This window comes from Rhododendron vialii, chromosome 6a (genome assembly GCF_030253575.1).
Source record: "Rhododendron vialii isolate Sample 1 chromosome 6a, ASM3025357v1".
Lineage (NCBI taxonomy): Eukaryota > Viridiplantae > Streptophyta > Magnoliopsida > Ericales > Ericaceae > Rhododendron > Rhododendron vialii.
Genome location: NC_080562.1, coordinates 2,365,217 through 2,383,348, shown reverse-complemented (window position 1 = coordinate 2,383,348; position 18,132 = coordinate 2,365,217). Strand labels below are relative to the sequence as shown.

General features: G+C 37.4%; 1 protein-coding gene across 2 annotated transcripts; it reads right to left on the bottom strand.

Moving 5' to 3' along the window:
- Nucleotides 1–898: 898 nt before the first annotated feature.
- LOC131328843 (uncharacterized) lies at nt 899–7,789 on the bottom strand. Of its 2 annotated transcripts, none has more exons than XM_058361793.1 (3): nt 7,467–7,789; nt 6,705–6,789; nt 899–4,186 (listed from the first exon to the last, which is right to left on the bottom strand). In XM_058361793.1, the coding sequence occupies exon 3, from the start codon at nt 4,111–4,113 to the stop codon at nt 1,246–1,248; it is 2,868 nt and encodes a 955-aa protein (XP_058217776.1). In that variant the 5' UTR covers nt 4,114–4,186; nt 6,705–6,789; nt 7,467–7,789; the 3' UTR covers nt 899–1,245. The 2 variants fall into 2 exon arrangements, with proteins under 2 accessions (XP_058217776.1, XP_058217777.1); XM_058361794.1 differs by having other exon boundaries at nt 6,735–6,789; nt 7,467–7,774.
- Nucleotides 7,790–18,132: the final 10,343 nt, after the last annotated feature.

The following is an 18,132-nucleotide window of genomic DNA, read 5'->3' as shown; positions in this document are numbered from 1 at the left end:
CTCTTTTATGATAGTTCTTTTATGATAGAACTCAAGCCCCGGAGTTAGGGTGTAAGATGGGAAGTTGGAACTCTGTGTGTGAGTAGCGTACTGAATGAGAAATTTAGACTTAACACTGCTCTCATATCCATAACCAACCACTCTTACCCATGCTCATATCCAAACATGGCTTATCCATGCTTCACGTCAAACGCGAAAAGAGAGAACCATTAGAGAAAGAGGAAAAGAGAATGAGTGAGAGATCGAGTGAAGTTGGGAGGGAGAGAGAGAGGGGGGGAACACAGAGAGTTGAGTGGCAGTGGTGGTTGAGGAGGTCGGCGGTGGTTACAACTAGAAGAAAAGCTAGTTGGTTGATGACCGCGGAGAAAGAAGGGGGAGAAAGGGGTAGGGGGAGGTTGAGGTATGTTTAAAATCCAATATGAAGAATGTAAATCTACATTTTTTCGCAATGAAAAGTCCGTTTTTGAAATGCATACACCTAAAAGTAATTTATAAATTGTTGGATTTAAACTTTTCCGTGGGGTAAAGTAGAATTGGGCCGTGCATGAGGGAGGTTTACCACAATTTACCCTTTACATCACCTTTCTCATTATTCACAATTGGTAGGAGAAGAATATGGAATGAAGACTGCACCTTCCAGCATTAAGACTTCTACCTTAAAATCAGGTCTAACAACCCTCTAATCTGTTACATATAGTTGCACAAGAATGGTAAATTTAGCAACTAAAATATGCATGAAACACATTTAGAATACAGTAAATTAGGAAAATCAAGAATCTGATGTGTCATCTGCTCAACCCAGAAGGCTTGATACACATTTATTTGAGATATATTCTGTATCAAGACAATAACATGGAAACACAAGAAAATGGTAAAAAACAAACAAACAAGAGAATCATTTCACTAAATGTCTTTGATATATATAAGGAGAGATTACAGCTACATGTAACAAGCTTTCTATGGTAGTAAGGGCCGGCTATGAACATAGACAAAGCAAAATAAGAAAATAAACCATTTGAAAACAATAAATCCTAACCTTTCCTTTCCTTCTTTGGCAGTTAATCTCATGAATCACATAACATCCACAATTATCGTCTTTATTCACTTCTACAAACTCTCCCTCCCTCCCACTAATTTAAATTAGGATAACCTTCTCTGGATCTCACCTATAGCTATGTAAAAAACATTAGTCTGTTGTGTTTAGTTCCTAAACTGATCCAAAGAGGGGACCCAGATATAAATACCCTATTTCCACGGCGGTTGTTGATGTTTATAGCTAAATGGGTAGGGCTCCCACCCACCATCTGGTTCCTTCCGTTTTCCAACACCACCGGAGCCCGAAGAGGATTCCCTGTTTCCACCTTCAAACATCAAGCCTGAATTCAGATCAAAATGGGACCGAGAAGGCCCAGCACCGTTTGAACCTGGAGGGGTTTCAATCATACCCAGAACAAACTGAGGATGAGAGTAACCAGCTGGAGATGCCGATGCAGAACCCAAAACTTGAGGCACGACAGTTGCTCCTCTAGAATCTACCATGTAATGGGGCCCGTACATGGCCGATGAAAAAGTTACTGCAGGCCCTGTTGGAAGCCCATTGTACCCAAAAACCGGAGGACCCGAATATGGAAATGCAGGACCCACCCCCAAAACACCCCCACTATTTCCCAGACTAAAGTCCAAGGTAGGGTTTACGTTCCTGCCATTTTGCAAGGAAGGAGTTTGAGGAACAAAATCTTTTTGATTGACCTCCACTCTGGTACCCAAGATGGAAATCACTGAATCATGTGATCTGACTCCTCTGGAAGCATTTAACATTTGCAAAGATGACTTACCGAGAAAAAAAGGCTGCACTAGATCTGATGAAGAATCATTCTGAACAGACGGCTGGTCGTTCAAATCAATGTTCCTCAAGGCAGGCTGCATCGATGATGATGAAGTGGAAGGAGACGGACCATCACCATCATCACTGACATGATTAAGATCCAAATTGAACAACCTCTCATGTCTTTTTGTGCTGGCTTCAACTGAAGATTCCCCAAAGGGAAGCCCTGAAGATGCTATGTGTGTATCTTTGAACTGTATTAGATCTGCAGCTTTATTATCATCGCCGGCCTCTGCCACATTCAGATCAAAATCAAGCCGCCAGTCCTGCCGCTGCTTTGAGCCGTTTTGGGTACCATCCGTAACATGAGTCTTGTCATCTTCCAGAATTCTGCGAAAAGCACTGGTTGCAGCGGATCCTTTCCAACCATGAGCGCCCTCAAACTGCAAAGGAGATATAGGAAACCCAGGAGCCGCTGCAGCCCTTGAAGCAGAAACCACGGAGATGGTGGTAGAGTTTGGATTTACAGGGCGATCTATCATATCCTCAGAGCAAAGTTCTTGATTGAGATCAAAATCACTGAAACCCTTCTCTGCGCTAACTTCAGGTTCCTTTTGTGCTGCCGCCTCAGTGACCTCATAGGAGTCTATATCTTGGTTTTGATCTTCTGTTTCAGCATCTAGGGTTTTTGCACTACTTAACAGATCTTCCCCACTTGGAGAAGACACAGTGGACTGATCAGGTCCAGTTGGCACCTCTTTTTTAGATGAGGCATCAAAGGGTTGGATTTCTTTACCACATACACCCTCTGGGCTATCCCGCTGCCCACCTTTTTTACAGGTTTTTTGAGAAGAGCCGCTGCAACTTGGCTCTCTGCTGCGATCGACAACTTCTCTCTCCACTTCTATGGCTACTTGTCGAGCAACCTCAAGAGGATCTAGCATGAGATCATCAAGCTCCAAATCAGACCTGCTCTTGTCAACAATCACATCAGAGCGTTTGAAATCCATTGCAGGTTTCGAAAAATCAGAATCAAATGCCAGATCATCGCTTTCATCACTATCGTGCTCCTTAACTTCATCAGTTGCCCCGCTACATTCACTGGAGAAAGAAGCCTGTGTGTCCTCCTGTTTTGTCAATTTACCCTCCTTGCCGGCAAATTCTGATAGAACACCAGTATTGCAATCTTGACCTTGATTTTCGAAAACCGCTGTGCTGCTGCATTGATGAAGTGGAGATTCAGCATCATCCCTCCTGCTTTTCCCTTCTGACAAATCTGCCTCTGTGCCACAAACAGATGAAACTTGTGGACAAGCTTTGTCTTTCGTATCAACATTGTTTTCAAAGTCCAAATCTGTAACAGATTCCTGAGCATTTGCAGTAACATCATCACCCAAAAGAGAAACAGAAGAAGTTTCCATTGTACCCAAGAGAGGACTTGTCACCTTCGGTATCTTGTTTGATTCATCATTACACTCATTTGAATCAGGAATGTCTGGCTTTTCCTCAATCCCTTGTTGTGGGACCACAGAAGTACTAGTTTCAACTGAGGCAGTTCCTTCCAAATGATAGGACGGGGATTCTTCCTCGACAGAAGAACTTTCTTTAACAGGTTCTAACACGATGGATGACCCTACAGGATCTGATGAACCCTCATCTTTCAAGACTTCGTGATCTGAAGTACTTTCCTTGTTAGAGGTTTGGGTCTGACAATCATCAACATTTTCTGTTTGGAAATTCCCTGAGCATGTAGATGGTAACATTTCTTCCTTTTGTAGTTCTAGAGGTTTTTCTTCATTCCCAGCCTTCTGAAAATCTTGAGGAGCTGTTTCACTGTCACCGTCTTGCTTCCAGCTATCAAACAAGGCCCTAGCCCTATCCTGAACCCTAGAACTAGTGTGGCCAAGGAGATCCTTGACTGTTATCCAAACTCCTGAAGACACTGATGTTTTACAATCTATGTGCAGTTTTTCAAGTGCACGTAGTAATGCAGTGATGGACTCTTCCACAAAGCTTTCACCTGTGTCATTTCCAAACTTTTGAGCATCCTTGAGCCACCTATCAATAAACCAGAGCCCCTCTAACTGAACAAAAAGGTCAAGGCAGTCTCTGTCCTCGGTGGCTGCTATAGTGCTCGCAACAGTAGACCACTGCCTGGTTGCATCACCAACATTCTTCACAATACAGTCTCTCTCTTTCTGCATAACATTGACCAGTTCCTTAACTCGACCAAGAGCAGTAAGCCCATCTTTCATCTCAGTAAGGGTAAAAAAGTCCTCAAGCGTCATAATGCTTCACATGTCACTTAGGACTTCCAAGCATCAAAGATATCCTTCATCTTGACAAAATTACAACCATAGCCTGCAAAACCATTGGATCATAACATGGATAAACACATACTTGTAAGACAGCATCTAAAGCATGCCAAAGGCCCAAACTTGATGCAATCAACTATTTTGCACAAAGTGATTGATTCTGTGAAGTTATGTTCACATTGAGAGTTGAGCACGTCACACCTCTACAGAACTATCCAAATGCTAAAAAGCTGTATGATGTTCACTAACTCAACATAGAAGACTAAACACCATAAAGAATAATGCACAAACTTCCTCATCATATCTACTATAAGCAGAATCAAATGTTGCAGAATCACTTAGAACACCCCTTAAATAGCATCCACAATAAGATAAAGACATTACAGATTTTTTAGGAGATAATATGTGTGGATATTTTAGTGCACCAAGGCCTGTGCATCGGCGTGCCAGCATCAGTATACAATCACAAAATAAGTAACAATTTCAGTAAAAAGTTGCAATACAGAAGTAAAGAATCAACACAGAGATCAACCACTAAATTCATGACTTTGCCTGCATCAGTATGCAATCACGAAATTAGTAAGAGGTTCCATTAAAAAAAGTTACAAAACAGAAGCATGTAAGAACTTGGTTGAATCCTCCCCATAAAAAGTAACAAAACAGAAGCATATAAAAAGTCGCAAAACAGAAGGAAAAATCAACACAGAGATCAATCCACTAAATGGATGATTTACAGGCTTGGTTGAATCCTCCCCATCATATAAGGGTGAGCAAGTAGTATATTCTAGTAATCCCAGGTTCGTGTACCTTAATGCCATAGATAAAGAACGTAATCATTCTATAAACTTATGCCTAATTATAACTGCTCAGAACATATTACCATGTCAGTCATATTAATCATGTGAACAACAATGAGATTTCAGATAAAATAGAAATGACTAATGAGCGAATCGGAAACAGTGTTTATTTATCAGTTATGACATATCAAAGAAAATAACTGGATGGTTAGGTAAAATGGTTTATTCTTGTCAACTTAAATCATATAAAAAGAAAATCCAAGCAGAGCCATTTGGCAACAAACATGGATAGCAGGGTAAAATGGCTTATTATGGTCAGCTCACCAGTTTAGGAGCACAAAATGAAAATAAAATTTACCCAAAGTTACATTGACAACATAAAAGTAACAAGCAACAAGCGAGGTCGAAACATATATGATTATGTGCTTGGGGGATTAAAGTAACCAGAAGAAGAAGAAGTAGGAGAACAAACGACGGAAAAAGATCAAAGACAGAACCATCTTGGATTTAACAGGATGTCATGTTAAAATTTAAGATCAATATGTTGTTTCTTTCCTTTTTGGGAAAAGAGTGTAAAATTGGTCTGCTAGTGTACAGTAGTTTAGGACAGAAAAACACATATTTGTTTCTTTCTTTTTTTCTCTTACTTAAATAAAATATAGTTAACTAGGAATGCCAACGGCTGGGTTTGGAATGGGATTTGCTAGAGATTTTCTAAGCACCAACTCGATCAAAATATCAGAGAGATGGATGAGCGTGTTTGAGATGCACTTGTCTACGACCAAGAAAGGTTTTGCACGAAGTTGAAAGGTTTTAAAATCTACCAAAGGCACATTAGTGCAAGTAAAACAAGAAAAGAAACAGGATCAGGGGTGTAGGATCACAGGAAAACAAACTGATCCTCCATATCATAGTTATTGCACCAAGACTACTAAACAAGGATGTATGCAGACAAACACAAGGAGAAGGGATAGGAATCCATTCAAAGCTAACGCGACCCAAACATAAGACCATACACCATATATTCTAGCAAGCATCCACACCAGATATGGCTATAGTTTTGCTCAAAAGAACTTGATGACCAGCTCGAAGAAGCCATTCAAAGTCCATTTGGACTTTCCTAATAATCGAACATATTGCATCATCATGAATGACCTAAGTCCAAAAGTATAAAAGGATCTCGGAACAAGCTTTGCTGACACTATAAGATGTCAAAAGGTCAAGTTACATATATAGCACCAAAAGGGTACTCATGAAAGAGAAAAAAAATCTCTTCCCACTAAACAAACACGCATTTAACAAATTTTACCATTCAAGTACATATCACTGGACCAGTATACGTATATGTCATGATCCGTTTTCCAATAGATAATTAAACACCATGAGTATGACAATGAAGGACATAACGTGTAGGCACAGAGACCACAATAAGAAGGCATGTAGAAGAACTAACAAATACAAGTTCCCTTCTTTTCACATAGATATACAGGAATATAGAAATCTCATTTCCCCCAAGCACTTCCTCCATCAAAGAATTATATCGCAATGGGAAATATCACTAGATACATATTAACTGCTAAGTTTCATATATACAGAACAAATCTAATGTCAGTCCTCGTATACTACCATTGTTAAGATGATGATGTCAGCATAGGATAAAACAAAAGCCAACAAATGCAGAAATGCAGAAATGCAGAAGCTGACAGCAGCACATTCACTCGTGTCAAAAAAACAACCATCTAATACTGTCAAACAACAGGTAATTACCAGTTGTTCAGTGTCCTGTTGATCAAATACCTAAACAGAAGTTGGGTTTTCCAATCAAAACCACCAAATAAATTGGCCGCCAGTCCTGAAATAAAAAAACAGAACAAGCACATATTCAATAGATGAACAGAAATAAGTTAAATGAAACCATAAGGAGAAAGTCGGATTAAATAACACTGCAAAACTGAAAGCATGCTAATTCGCGGAAAACAATCCAGGATAGTTGGCAAAACAATCTAAAGGCCCAGGCTGAATGTAGCAAAACATAAAATCAAAAACCCCAGAAAGAAAAATTGAATAATACCATGGTATCAAAAAGCACAATAACTCACAAGAACAAAACAGGCGAAATTACAGGAAACAACTAGGGTTTCCTGATAAAAACCCTAAAGGAACAAATACGAGCAAAAGACGAGTGACTACCTGAACACCATGCCCACGGCAGAAAATTCTAACCGTAGAATTCAACTTCAACCCTAGAAAGGAGCAACCTTTGATGATAAAAATCGAACCCTAGAATTCAACCTCAACCCTAGAAAGGGGGACTTGTTGAGCACGCATGTGTGGTGCGAATATGAAGGGAGGAATTATGGCGAAATACCCAATAACGATTACACTAATTAATGCAGCAAGATACTAGTAAATTAAAAACGCCAATCCTCAATTGGCCCACCCAAACACTCAGTCAAATTCAAAAAAATTAGGACTTTTCCCCTAATTACAATAATTAGAACTGCTAATACTTAAAAACCTGAACTTTACCTTGTTCAGAATTCGGAAACCCTAGCCGAGACAGAGCCTCTGGTTGGAGTAGAAGAAATAGACTTCAACTTTAAGCCTAAGCAGCAGCTGGGCGAACAACAAGTAGTCTTCTCTCTCTCTTGATTTCTCTCTCTAAACCTTAATAACTGCTTTACTTGTGCAATCTCTCTCTCTTCTTCTAGTTGGGACTTTATTTTTCTCTCTCTTCTACTTGACAAAACCCTCGGTTTGTCCTGTGTGTGGCCCTTTTCGAACCACAGAGAGAGAGAGAACAACAACCTTTGTTTGTTCTTCGGGGAGTAGTATTAAAGTATTTTTCTATTTATACAGTCGTTTGTTTTCTCGGAATCCTATTTTACCTTGTCAATTTCCTGGTCATCGTTTCGGTCCACAATTGGGCTGTGTTTGGTTAACCTAAACTTATCAGTTTTTTACTATTTGGCCAAATGTATAACACCCAAAACAACCTTTAGTAAATTGTCACGTTCAGCTAAAGAAAATAAGTATTTAGTTTTTGAATTAAATGTGATATATTGTGAGAAAATAACATGACTCGTAAAGCGAAAAATAAGTATTTAAAAATAAGAATCTTAGCGGAACGAGAGTTATCTAAGACAATCAAAATAGCTCACAGTAGGGTTAGTACATTCATTGGTGCTAAAATAATTTTGTCAATTTTTTTTTACTTGTTACTGTTTAAAAAAAATGTTGCACTGATTTGATGGTATAATCTGGCAAAATCTCAACTTTAGACTATTGGATTAAATCCATCTCCTTTTCGATGAAGATCAACCGGTAGCAATGATGGTGACAAATCTCACCACGTCAAAATTGTTGCAAGTTGTCTAATTTGATGCCAAAAATAACAATTTTTAGTTCGCTGGGGAACATGAATTTTGTGGGGGGAAAAAATCTCCCAAGTTATGATTTTGACAACTAATTAATATGGCAACGAATAGCCAAGAATCCAAAAAAAAAAAAAAGAGTCTAAAATAGTCCTTGCAACTTGGTTAAAAAAATCAACAATTTTTTCCCTTTCTTTTTCTAATGGCAAATTGACTCTTATAAATACTCCAAACAGGGCATAGGTAATGCGTGCCTTCGAGTGACAGTCAACACGGCCACGGGTCAGCTTTCGCCCGACGGATCGCCCGGTATTCTTCTGGCGAGCTGGCCAAATAAAAAATAGGTGAGTGAAGAAAAATACTAACTCTAGAAAATGGGATTCAAGGAATTGGCCAGTTGGCTTTATACATAATCAGGGCCGCCTAGAACACAAGGCCACCCTGTTCGATTTGGATTTTAAAAGAGGTTTTGAGTGAAAAAAGATAGATAGAGAAAATTTAATGGAGATAGTGCCCAGGAGTTTTGAGACCCCAGAACGAACTCAGGGACCGTGTTGTTCCCATCCAGGCAGTCCAATTTTGGCAATGAACAACTTAGAATTTATCTCGGCGATGAACAAATGGATGATTGAGATCTGTTCGGCTGAGGAGATGAAGTCTGAGCCGAAATGGACAGCCCAGATGGAGACAATAGAGCCCCCAAGTTGCCCCAAAACGAATAAGGCCGAAAATTTGGGAACTAGGGCTCTCAATTAGTAAAAGTAATATATATGCTATATCAATTGGGTCTTTTATTAATACGAAATCAGCTGTTGTTTTACTGGCGAAAGCTGACCTTTTTTTTAAGAATTTGAAAAGGCGGCAGTGGATGATTGAATCTTGACAAATTTTAATGAAACAGCGAAATGATTAAGGATGAATCTTTAATAGTACTAACAAATTACTATAAACTTTGCCAATTAAAGTATGAATCAACAGAAACATGGGGCATAAATAATTTCTAACTGATTGACTAATATTATAATTTTGCAGTTAATTTTATCTATGAAGTTGTTATAAATTACATAGGGTCTCATTTTACGAGCTCGTATGCTCCTCGAAAAAGTCAGGAACAGTCCTACGCATAAGTTAATGTTTTGCAGTTCTTACAGAAAAAGTATGGATAAAAAACCCAAACAAATCAAAGTTGTTTGATTCTATTTTTGGTTGTTTTGTTTGCAATGAAGAAAGCAAATATATTTTCATTGTTTTTTATTTTCCCCGACAAAACTGATGATAGACTAGTAATTAATTCATCGTTATCGGGTTTTTCCCGACACTAAAATATATTTTCATTGTTTTTTATTTTGGTAATGGAAATCAAATAAAATAACGCGTGGGACTTTTGTTGAAATTCCTTTAAAAAGAAACTAGAAATTTGTTTGCATTGACTGATAATGATTATGCTGTGTCATGGGATTTAAAAAATGACTAAAAAAGCCTAGCCTAAATACCGATTAAAAGTTTTTTTTCTTTAAATTTCCTACAAAATGGATTATATTGATAGAGGTTAGGGCGAAGGCATGTGGTGGCAAGTGGGCTTACTTAAACCCGTTATATAATATGCATTGTTATTTTACAAATTCGACCCTACGAATGTTAGACAATTGGTTCAAAGCCTTCTCAAAAAAATTAATATTTTAGTGAAATATTATTTGCCAAAAAAATTGGTTCGATCAATCTTGTTATCCCGAGACTTTGTTGATAATTTTTGAAAAAGCAAAAAAAGTTTCCACTGATGATTATTATGATGAGTAAGTTTGGGATAATGTCATTTTTGAGTACGATTGAAGGCAAAAAGCACAATCTAAAAGAAGGATGAAGGATGGTGCAAAAAAAAATTTTGATTATGATTTTTCCAAAAGCAGTCTCACTAATTAGTTTTCTTCAGCCCCTTCTAAATTGGAATGCACTACTGAGCTTAGAATTAATGCTAATATGAATAATACCTTTATTTTCATGCCTACCGGCTACTTCCTCCGTCCCATAATGTTTGTCCGGTGTACAAAACAAAGACATAAAAATAATACAATTTTTGCAAAAAAAATTCTATTTTTTTTTCAACAATTCATTAGATATTGATGAGTTTTTGTAATTTATGAAAAAAGTTTGAATTTTTTATTGAAAGAAATGCATTATTTTTTAGTCCTCGTTTTGTGGACCGGACAAATATTTTGGAACAGAGGGAGTACTTTACATCGCCTACTCTGATTTCACGTTTCTATAAAACCTATTCTTACACATCCAATCAAATTCACACATCAATATTGCCTCATGTTAAAATTTTGATCCGAAAAATCAATTACTCATCTTTTTTTTGGTATTATTAATTACTAATCTTTAAACCAGTTATTTTTTGTATTGCTTTACCGCGTATGGTTAAGTATGTTTTCTCAGATTGTAATTTTAAAAAGGGTCTAGACAAGAAAAAAAAAATTTACCATGATATGAAAAAAAAAATTGCTGGGAGGCAAAAAATATTGTAATTAATTTGTTAACAAATACTTCTCAAATTGGTGTGTAATTGAAATGAATCCTTAAAGCGTTTTGGGATTTTATGTTGAGAGGTATGCTCCGTTCAACGGATGAAACAATAATTTATATTTTAAACTATAGCAAAATTGAGGGAATAATAGATAGTCCTGATCATAGGATTTGGACCATGTCCTTTAATTGAGGTGATGGGGAATACATTGGCTATTTGATTATTTCATCTGAATCGTATATTTTGATGGTTGGGTTTGTCGATAACCTATGACTCAACAGGAATCAATAAATGACGAGGACACCACACTTGACTACGACACGTCATATACACCAAATCCATGATCATATTGGCCCATATTTTCATAATATTTGCAAAACTTTCAGTGTATCAGTATTTCAAAATTCATTAATGTCAAAGAATTCGTAGTAAGTGTAGTGATTACACATATTTTACCCTAACTAAGGCATCTTTTAGTTTCACATTAAATTAAAACAATTGGTTAATGAACAAACCAATATCACTGGGTTAGCCATTTACAATTTGGTCTTACACTTAATATTTGATGTAGCACGTGCTCCCAGCTCTTGAATGTTGGAGATCTAAACTCGTTGTATCGGCAACCCTAAAATGTTTAACACACTAATACTACTCCATGCGTCCTCTTTTATTTGTCTCTTTTGATAACATTTATTTTCTTGAATAAAAAAAATGTCTTCATGGATAATTTTCTAAAGTTTTCCACATCATCAGTTAAAAAGAGCTCAATTAGGTATTATAATTGATTTAAGAAAATAAAAAAATAACAGAAAATACGTTATGTTGTCTAAAAAATACATGTATATCAAAATTACAACAAAACAAAAGGGACTAAGAAAGTACTAATTATAGCGATAGTAAAATTATATTGTTTTATTCCAAAAAATACAAAAGGAAAAGGAAAATAATACTTACAAAACGGAAACAGATTTTAAAAAGTGTTTTTTAAAGTAGGCTTTAATTGAGAATAGGTGTTTTCAATCGGTTAAATAACGACTGATAAAAGAAGAAGTGATGGCCGGATTGATTGGTCTAAACTCTAAAGTGATGATCGAAATAAAGAGACATTGGTCCTAAAGCCACTGAAAAGAACTGAGGTTCGGTTCGAGCTGACCGACAGCAATCACTCAAAATGCCCAAGAAAGTTTGGGCCAAGTCAGGTTTTGATTGATTTCATTTCATTTCATTTACCACTGATTCGAGCCCGTTTCCCGATGATTCATTTCTTCCGCCCAAGTCATTAGTTTGTTCCCTGTATAGCGGTGCGGAAAAAAACCCGCGGACCAATGAACCCGATCCGACTTGATTCGAAGGGTTTCGGGTAGGGTTGAACATGTGGTTCAGACAGATATGGGTTTATTTTCTGTTAGAAATAAGATTTCGGTTCAGGGTTCGGATTGGTGCGTTCCTTACCCGTCGGATTGGACCCGATCCGACCAATTCATAAAGCCCAATTTAGTTTTTGGTGCAACCCGACCCGAAGTAAAGAATCGGGCTCGCGGACAATTTTTACCACCTGCGTGGTTTGGTTGCGGGCCTAAATATTCTTACCCAACATGGTCAGATTCAGGTCAAAACCGACCCGCCACGTGCATACCCCTTGTTTCCTGTGGCAAGGGCAGAATTAGGAATTAATTCAACCCTAGGTTGACCGAAATCATATATATATTAATTATAGTTTTAACCATATTTTTATAAAAGCTTTATAATCAAAATTTAATTATGAGAGTAGAAACTTAATCATAAGAACTTTAGAGACAAAATTTAATTATGACCATTTACTAATGTGATCAGAATAACAATATCTTCGTACCGGTTCAAACGAATTAAAAATTGGAGCACTTCATTTTTTTAAACCGTGTTATATATTAAAAAAATATGGTTATAAAATTAAGTGCTCCAATTTTCAATCTGTTTGAATTGGTGTGAAGATGTTTTGTTGATCATATTATTCTAAAGGGTCATAATTAAATTTTGTCTCTAGAGCTCTCATAATTAAGTTTCTGTTCCATAGGGTCCAAAATAAACAGCAGAAACTTAATTATGATAGCCCTAGAGATAAAATTTAATTATGATCCTTTAGAATAATATGATCAGAAAAATAATAAGATCTTCACACCAATCCAAACGAATTAAAAATTGGAGAACTTAATTTTTTTAATTATATTTTACGGAATCTCACCCATCTATCACTGAGGCCTAGATAATCATAGAATCCGCTAGAAAATCATCATCTATTTTGATACAAAGATCAATTTCCACATGCTTCATCGCTAAAAACGCTCTTTCTGTAACAAAAGTGGGTTGGGCTAAATTTTTTGGGCCAAAATTTTACATATATAGTAAATTCTTTTTCTAAGGGGTTTTTTGAAGGTCCACTTGGGCTATAGCCAAGGCATTCACTGGTTCCGCCCTTGCACTATGGTTGCAAAACCCATACTCTATGATCCTGTTCCGTTTGAGTTTTAGGGAGGTTTTATAAGGTACTAGCGCATACATATTCCTTTAGGCCCCGTTTTGGATTACAAAAAAATGATCAGAGCCATTCATTTTGTTTAAAATACTTTGTTAATGGATCTTAAATAAAAATAAGCTCAATTCGGTATCGATAAGGGCGTTTACGAAACATCCAACTTCGTTTTATAATTCAAGCTTAAATTCTAGGACAAAGTTGGATGTTTCATAGACGCTCTAATCGAGATATTGGGTTGAGCTTACTTTTTGTAGGGACTACAAATAACACATTTTAAACAAAATGAGTGGTTTCGATTATTTTTCTGGGACCCAAGGGATATGTACACACTAGTACAATAGCACCGCTCTATCTCTATTTGAGAGTACCAAACCTCTCTAACCCATCCTCTCAACCCTCTATTTATTTGAGAGTATTTGATTTTGATCAATCTATATATATTTAGAGTATCTCGGGTCGAATGTGACAGTTCGGTCACGACTACTATGCTCCGTGGAAGGCCGGCTTTAGTCCCTGAATTTTGTCTGATACGACTGAACCGATGACTGGGCTTATAGGCTCGCAATCGAGATTTGGCAATGATGATGTTTCGGGTTATTAGCAGTTCTAGGTTGTTAACTCGCGCTGAGGATAGACCGATCCTCTCTGGTTCAGCCACCGAGGCTCGGCCAACTTCTATATGCCAGCTTGCCCACTTGTAGCTAACTGTCTTATCTGAATACGTTAGACGTGACGTAATCCCAAATAATTATCACCAAAAATTTGTCTTAGTTTATTCATGAAACATTATCAAACTTAAGTATGTAGGTGTTCTGCTTATTGAACGAATGAACAACAGAGATTGAGTTGATGTGTTATATAAGGTAGCCAAGAATATATAACGTCGTTGAGAATACAACACACTCAAGACAGTAGGGATGTAATTTCAAGTCAATTACGGTATTTTTGTCAAAATTTATTTTTTTTATTTCCCAGTTTGGTCCCTCTTGATTGTAGATCTTGGCCCCTTCCTCCTAAAAATATTTGAAATTTTCCCTTGTTTGTGTAGAATTTGTTAGTTTTCTCAGCATATAGAACAAATAGATGCACCAATCGAGTAGCGTTTTTCAAGCGTATTCACAAAGTGAAATGGTCTCTCTCTCCCTCCTCTTTTTTTTCTCTTTCGGCGCCTAAATGGGCGCTAAATCCAACACACTTTTCTTTTTTGGTAAATTTCACTCAAACAATGACAAAACAGAAGAGATCCTAGGATGGCACGTGCCAAAGGATCCCAATATGTCTCCCTCATGGACGATAAGATCAGTTTCCAAAAAAGTAGGCAAGCGCTACAGGCAAGCTGATGATCAGATGCCGAGTTATAAGAACAAATCTTTTGAGTAATGACGACGTTGTTGCTTAGTGCTCTCCAATTGAGCATCCTTCCCAGAATCCTTTGATAAAAGCTAAGCTAAAGCTATGGCCTTTGGAACCAGATGGTTATGAGAAAAAAGCCACTTTAGAAAGCTGAATCATGATTGTGTTAAAAGTTTGCCTTCGAACCCTTAATTTAAGTAGTTCCAGCGCTGGAATTTGGCTGGCTCGTTCTAAAAGAAGCTTTCATTTCCCTTTATAAACATCTCCCCGCCTATAGGGGCGGAGCCAGGAATTTTGGTTAATGAGGTCAAAAATTATATTCATATGTAATATATTTTTTCTACGCACAAGTCTAAAAATAACTAAATTAAAAGTTTAATTATAAGATCGATATGCACTAATAATTCATTTTTGCCTCATAATTAATTGGCCCCAAAAACTTGTTATATTTGAAAAATATTACATGATAGTCTCATTTCTATCACTATCAACTCTCAAAAAGAAGAGAACGTTTGGAATTTCTATGCACTTAAAATAAGTTGGGGCAATTTAGCTATTTTGACCCCACAAAAAATCTCTAAATTATACCTATTCCTATGAAAATTTGGGGTCAAATTATTAAAAATAGGATAAAATTATACCTATTCCTACGAAAATTTGGCAGCCAATGGGGTCGGCCGCCATTCCTTGTACCCATGTGCCTCCACCCCTACCCACCTATATTTTAATCCACCACATCCCACCGTAAGACTCAGAGGAGGGGTTGGTCGGATGGGAGTATGACAGCCAGTAAAATTCTCTCTCCCTTAATCCTCCAAGGCCGGCTCCCATCACCAAGAAAAATCCCCGGACCCACATGCTTTTTTTATAACCGAGGAACAACTCTATAGTCGAGCCACAATTGAAACTGACTGTGCAACCCAAACCTTAGGGGAACTAACGCAGTCACACCAGTCACGTCCCCCCACTTACTATCAGGGTACTCACCCGGTGGAGAATCGAACCCCTGACCAAGGAAAGTACTCCAAAGTCAATTATTCGCTCTTACCACTGGGACAACCCCTGAATGTATGGACCCACATATTTGTTCGGTCCTTACCTTCGAGGTTTCCAAAATGTGCATATTAATTAAACTAATCCGGACACCCAATTGAAAATGGACTTCAGATTGGTGTTGTGCAGTAAAGTGCACAGCACCGTGCTACGCCCCTTCAAGCCGTCGGATCGTGCATTCGACGGCTCGGATCTCATATCGGCAACCAACGATCTTGAGATGAGATTTGAACCGTCAGATGCACGACCCGACGATCCGAAGGTGCGCGTCACGGTGACATAGAATGACACGTTTTCTGTCTTTAATGCTGAATTGAAAGTGAAGTTGAAAACCAAGATGAGGATAACCATAATAAATCTAGCTGATTAAAAAAAAGGAGACCATATATAATAAATCTAGTGAACCAGAAGATTTGATAGACGTTAGCCATTGACGAGGTTCAGATTTTTCTCTCTCACATGCCGTAGTGCAGGGGGCAAGACAGCCAACCTTGACACTTTCGGTGACCAGAAAATCAGTTAAAAAAACCCCATGCTTAGTAATAGCAGTCCGTACATCAAAGCAAGTGATTTTCAGAAATCCTCTTAAGATAACCGGAAATCTTAGAGTTGGCATTCTTAAGGTTGGAATCTGAGACAACGGAGAGAAAAACATTTCATTAATCAAGCTCGTTTTAGTTAGGGAAATGATTTTTGCATTCTTTCGTTGACAACTACATTGCAATAATTGTATTATAATGATAAGATTATATGTATTTTGAACACCAGAAGACAAATAATGGAATGGTTTTTTTTTTTTTTTAATTAAAAGAGGAGTGCCAAAATCAATTACATTTTATTTACTCTTCCTATGATTATGAGAGATCAAATGGCCGCCAATGTCTAATAAAATTTATAAATATTGAAACTTCAAAAATTATTGCATGGAATTATCAAATTGGACTCCTGGTGGGCCTCACAAGTCCAACTACATGGTTTTGGCACGATAAGCCTATTATTAATCCGTATCGAAGAGAAGAATTAGAAAAGTAAAAAAATTATGATCGAAACCCATGTTTTTTTTTTGAATAAATCCAAAAATAAGGCCTTGTTCTGCTAAGTTTTTTTTTCTTCAAATAAGCACTTATTTTTTGAATTAAAAGTGATATATTATGAAATAGTAATTTATTTTATAAAATAAAAAACAAGTATTTAAAAAATAAAAAATTTAACGGCACCGGGCCTTTAGTGAAAAAGATTTTTTCCGCCAATTGTTTGGTCCAGTCAATTTAATGAAAAGAATACTACGTAGGACCCATTCCCCCCAAATTTCCGCCACCACAGATTTTAATTTAATCAGTTATTTTGGACCCCACCAATCATTCAACCAAACCCAGAACCACGAAATCTGACACGTGTTGCCTCCAGCGCAGCATCATCCAGAAAAAGTATTATTATATTGTGCTGCCTAACCCGATTCCGATTTCCAGTGCAGATGAAATCGTCACCGCCCTCCAAAGTGTGGGACCCACAGCTCACGAACGTGGACGGCTACGATGTTCCCACGACTTTTCCAGTCCGGACCTAGATTCGAGGAAAACCGGGGACACGAATCAACGGTCACAATCGCCCCAACGGCTATTTCCTAATACGAGGATCCAACGGCCGCCGTCGAATTGGCGGTAGCCGCCCAACAGTTTCCCCACGGTCTTCAACGAGGGAGTAGCCGACTGCAACGGTTGTCGGTTAATTAGCCTAAAAAAAATTTAAAAATCTCTAAAGAAAGGGTAAATATCTTCGAGACCCCCTCGTCTGTCGGTTAATTAGCCCTTATCTAAAAACCTTTCATCAGCACCCCTCCTCCCGTTAAAAGTTACTTTCCTTTAAAATACCTCTCATCCCTCGTTTTGCTCTATTTCCAGGCCATCTTGGCAGTTTTTGGCTTGTTTAGGCCATTCTAGGTTCTTAATAATACCATGGTGATGTAATATATGAGGCCCAAAAATTAAAACTTCATTTCTTGAGTTAGGATTACCACCATTGTTGGTGCTTTAATCAATTTATTACTCTCTCCATCCGGATTTAATAGTTTCTTGTTCAATTTTAACAGGATAAAAAATGAGTTATATCTTTAAATTGGTAATGAATTTTATATTCAATATAGATATTGTTTGATAGATCTCAATTAGTTTTATAAACTAATGTTTTCAAAATTACATAAAATATTATAAAATTACAAGATATAATTGATTGAAAAATGGTACGAACTCCCAAAAAGGACTATTAAATCAGGACAGAGGGAGTAGTTTTGTGGAGTACTTTGGAACGACTTTCTCACACTTGTATGTTCGTGTGTGTACATATATATGTGAATGTATAAAATGTGTGAGAGAGAGGGGA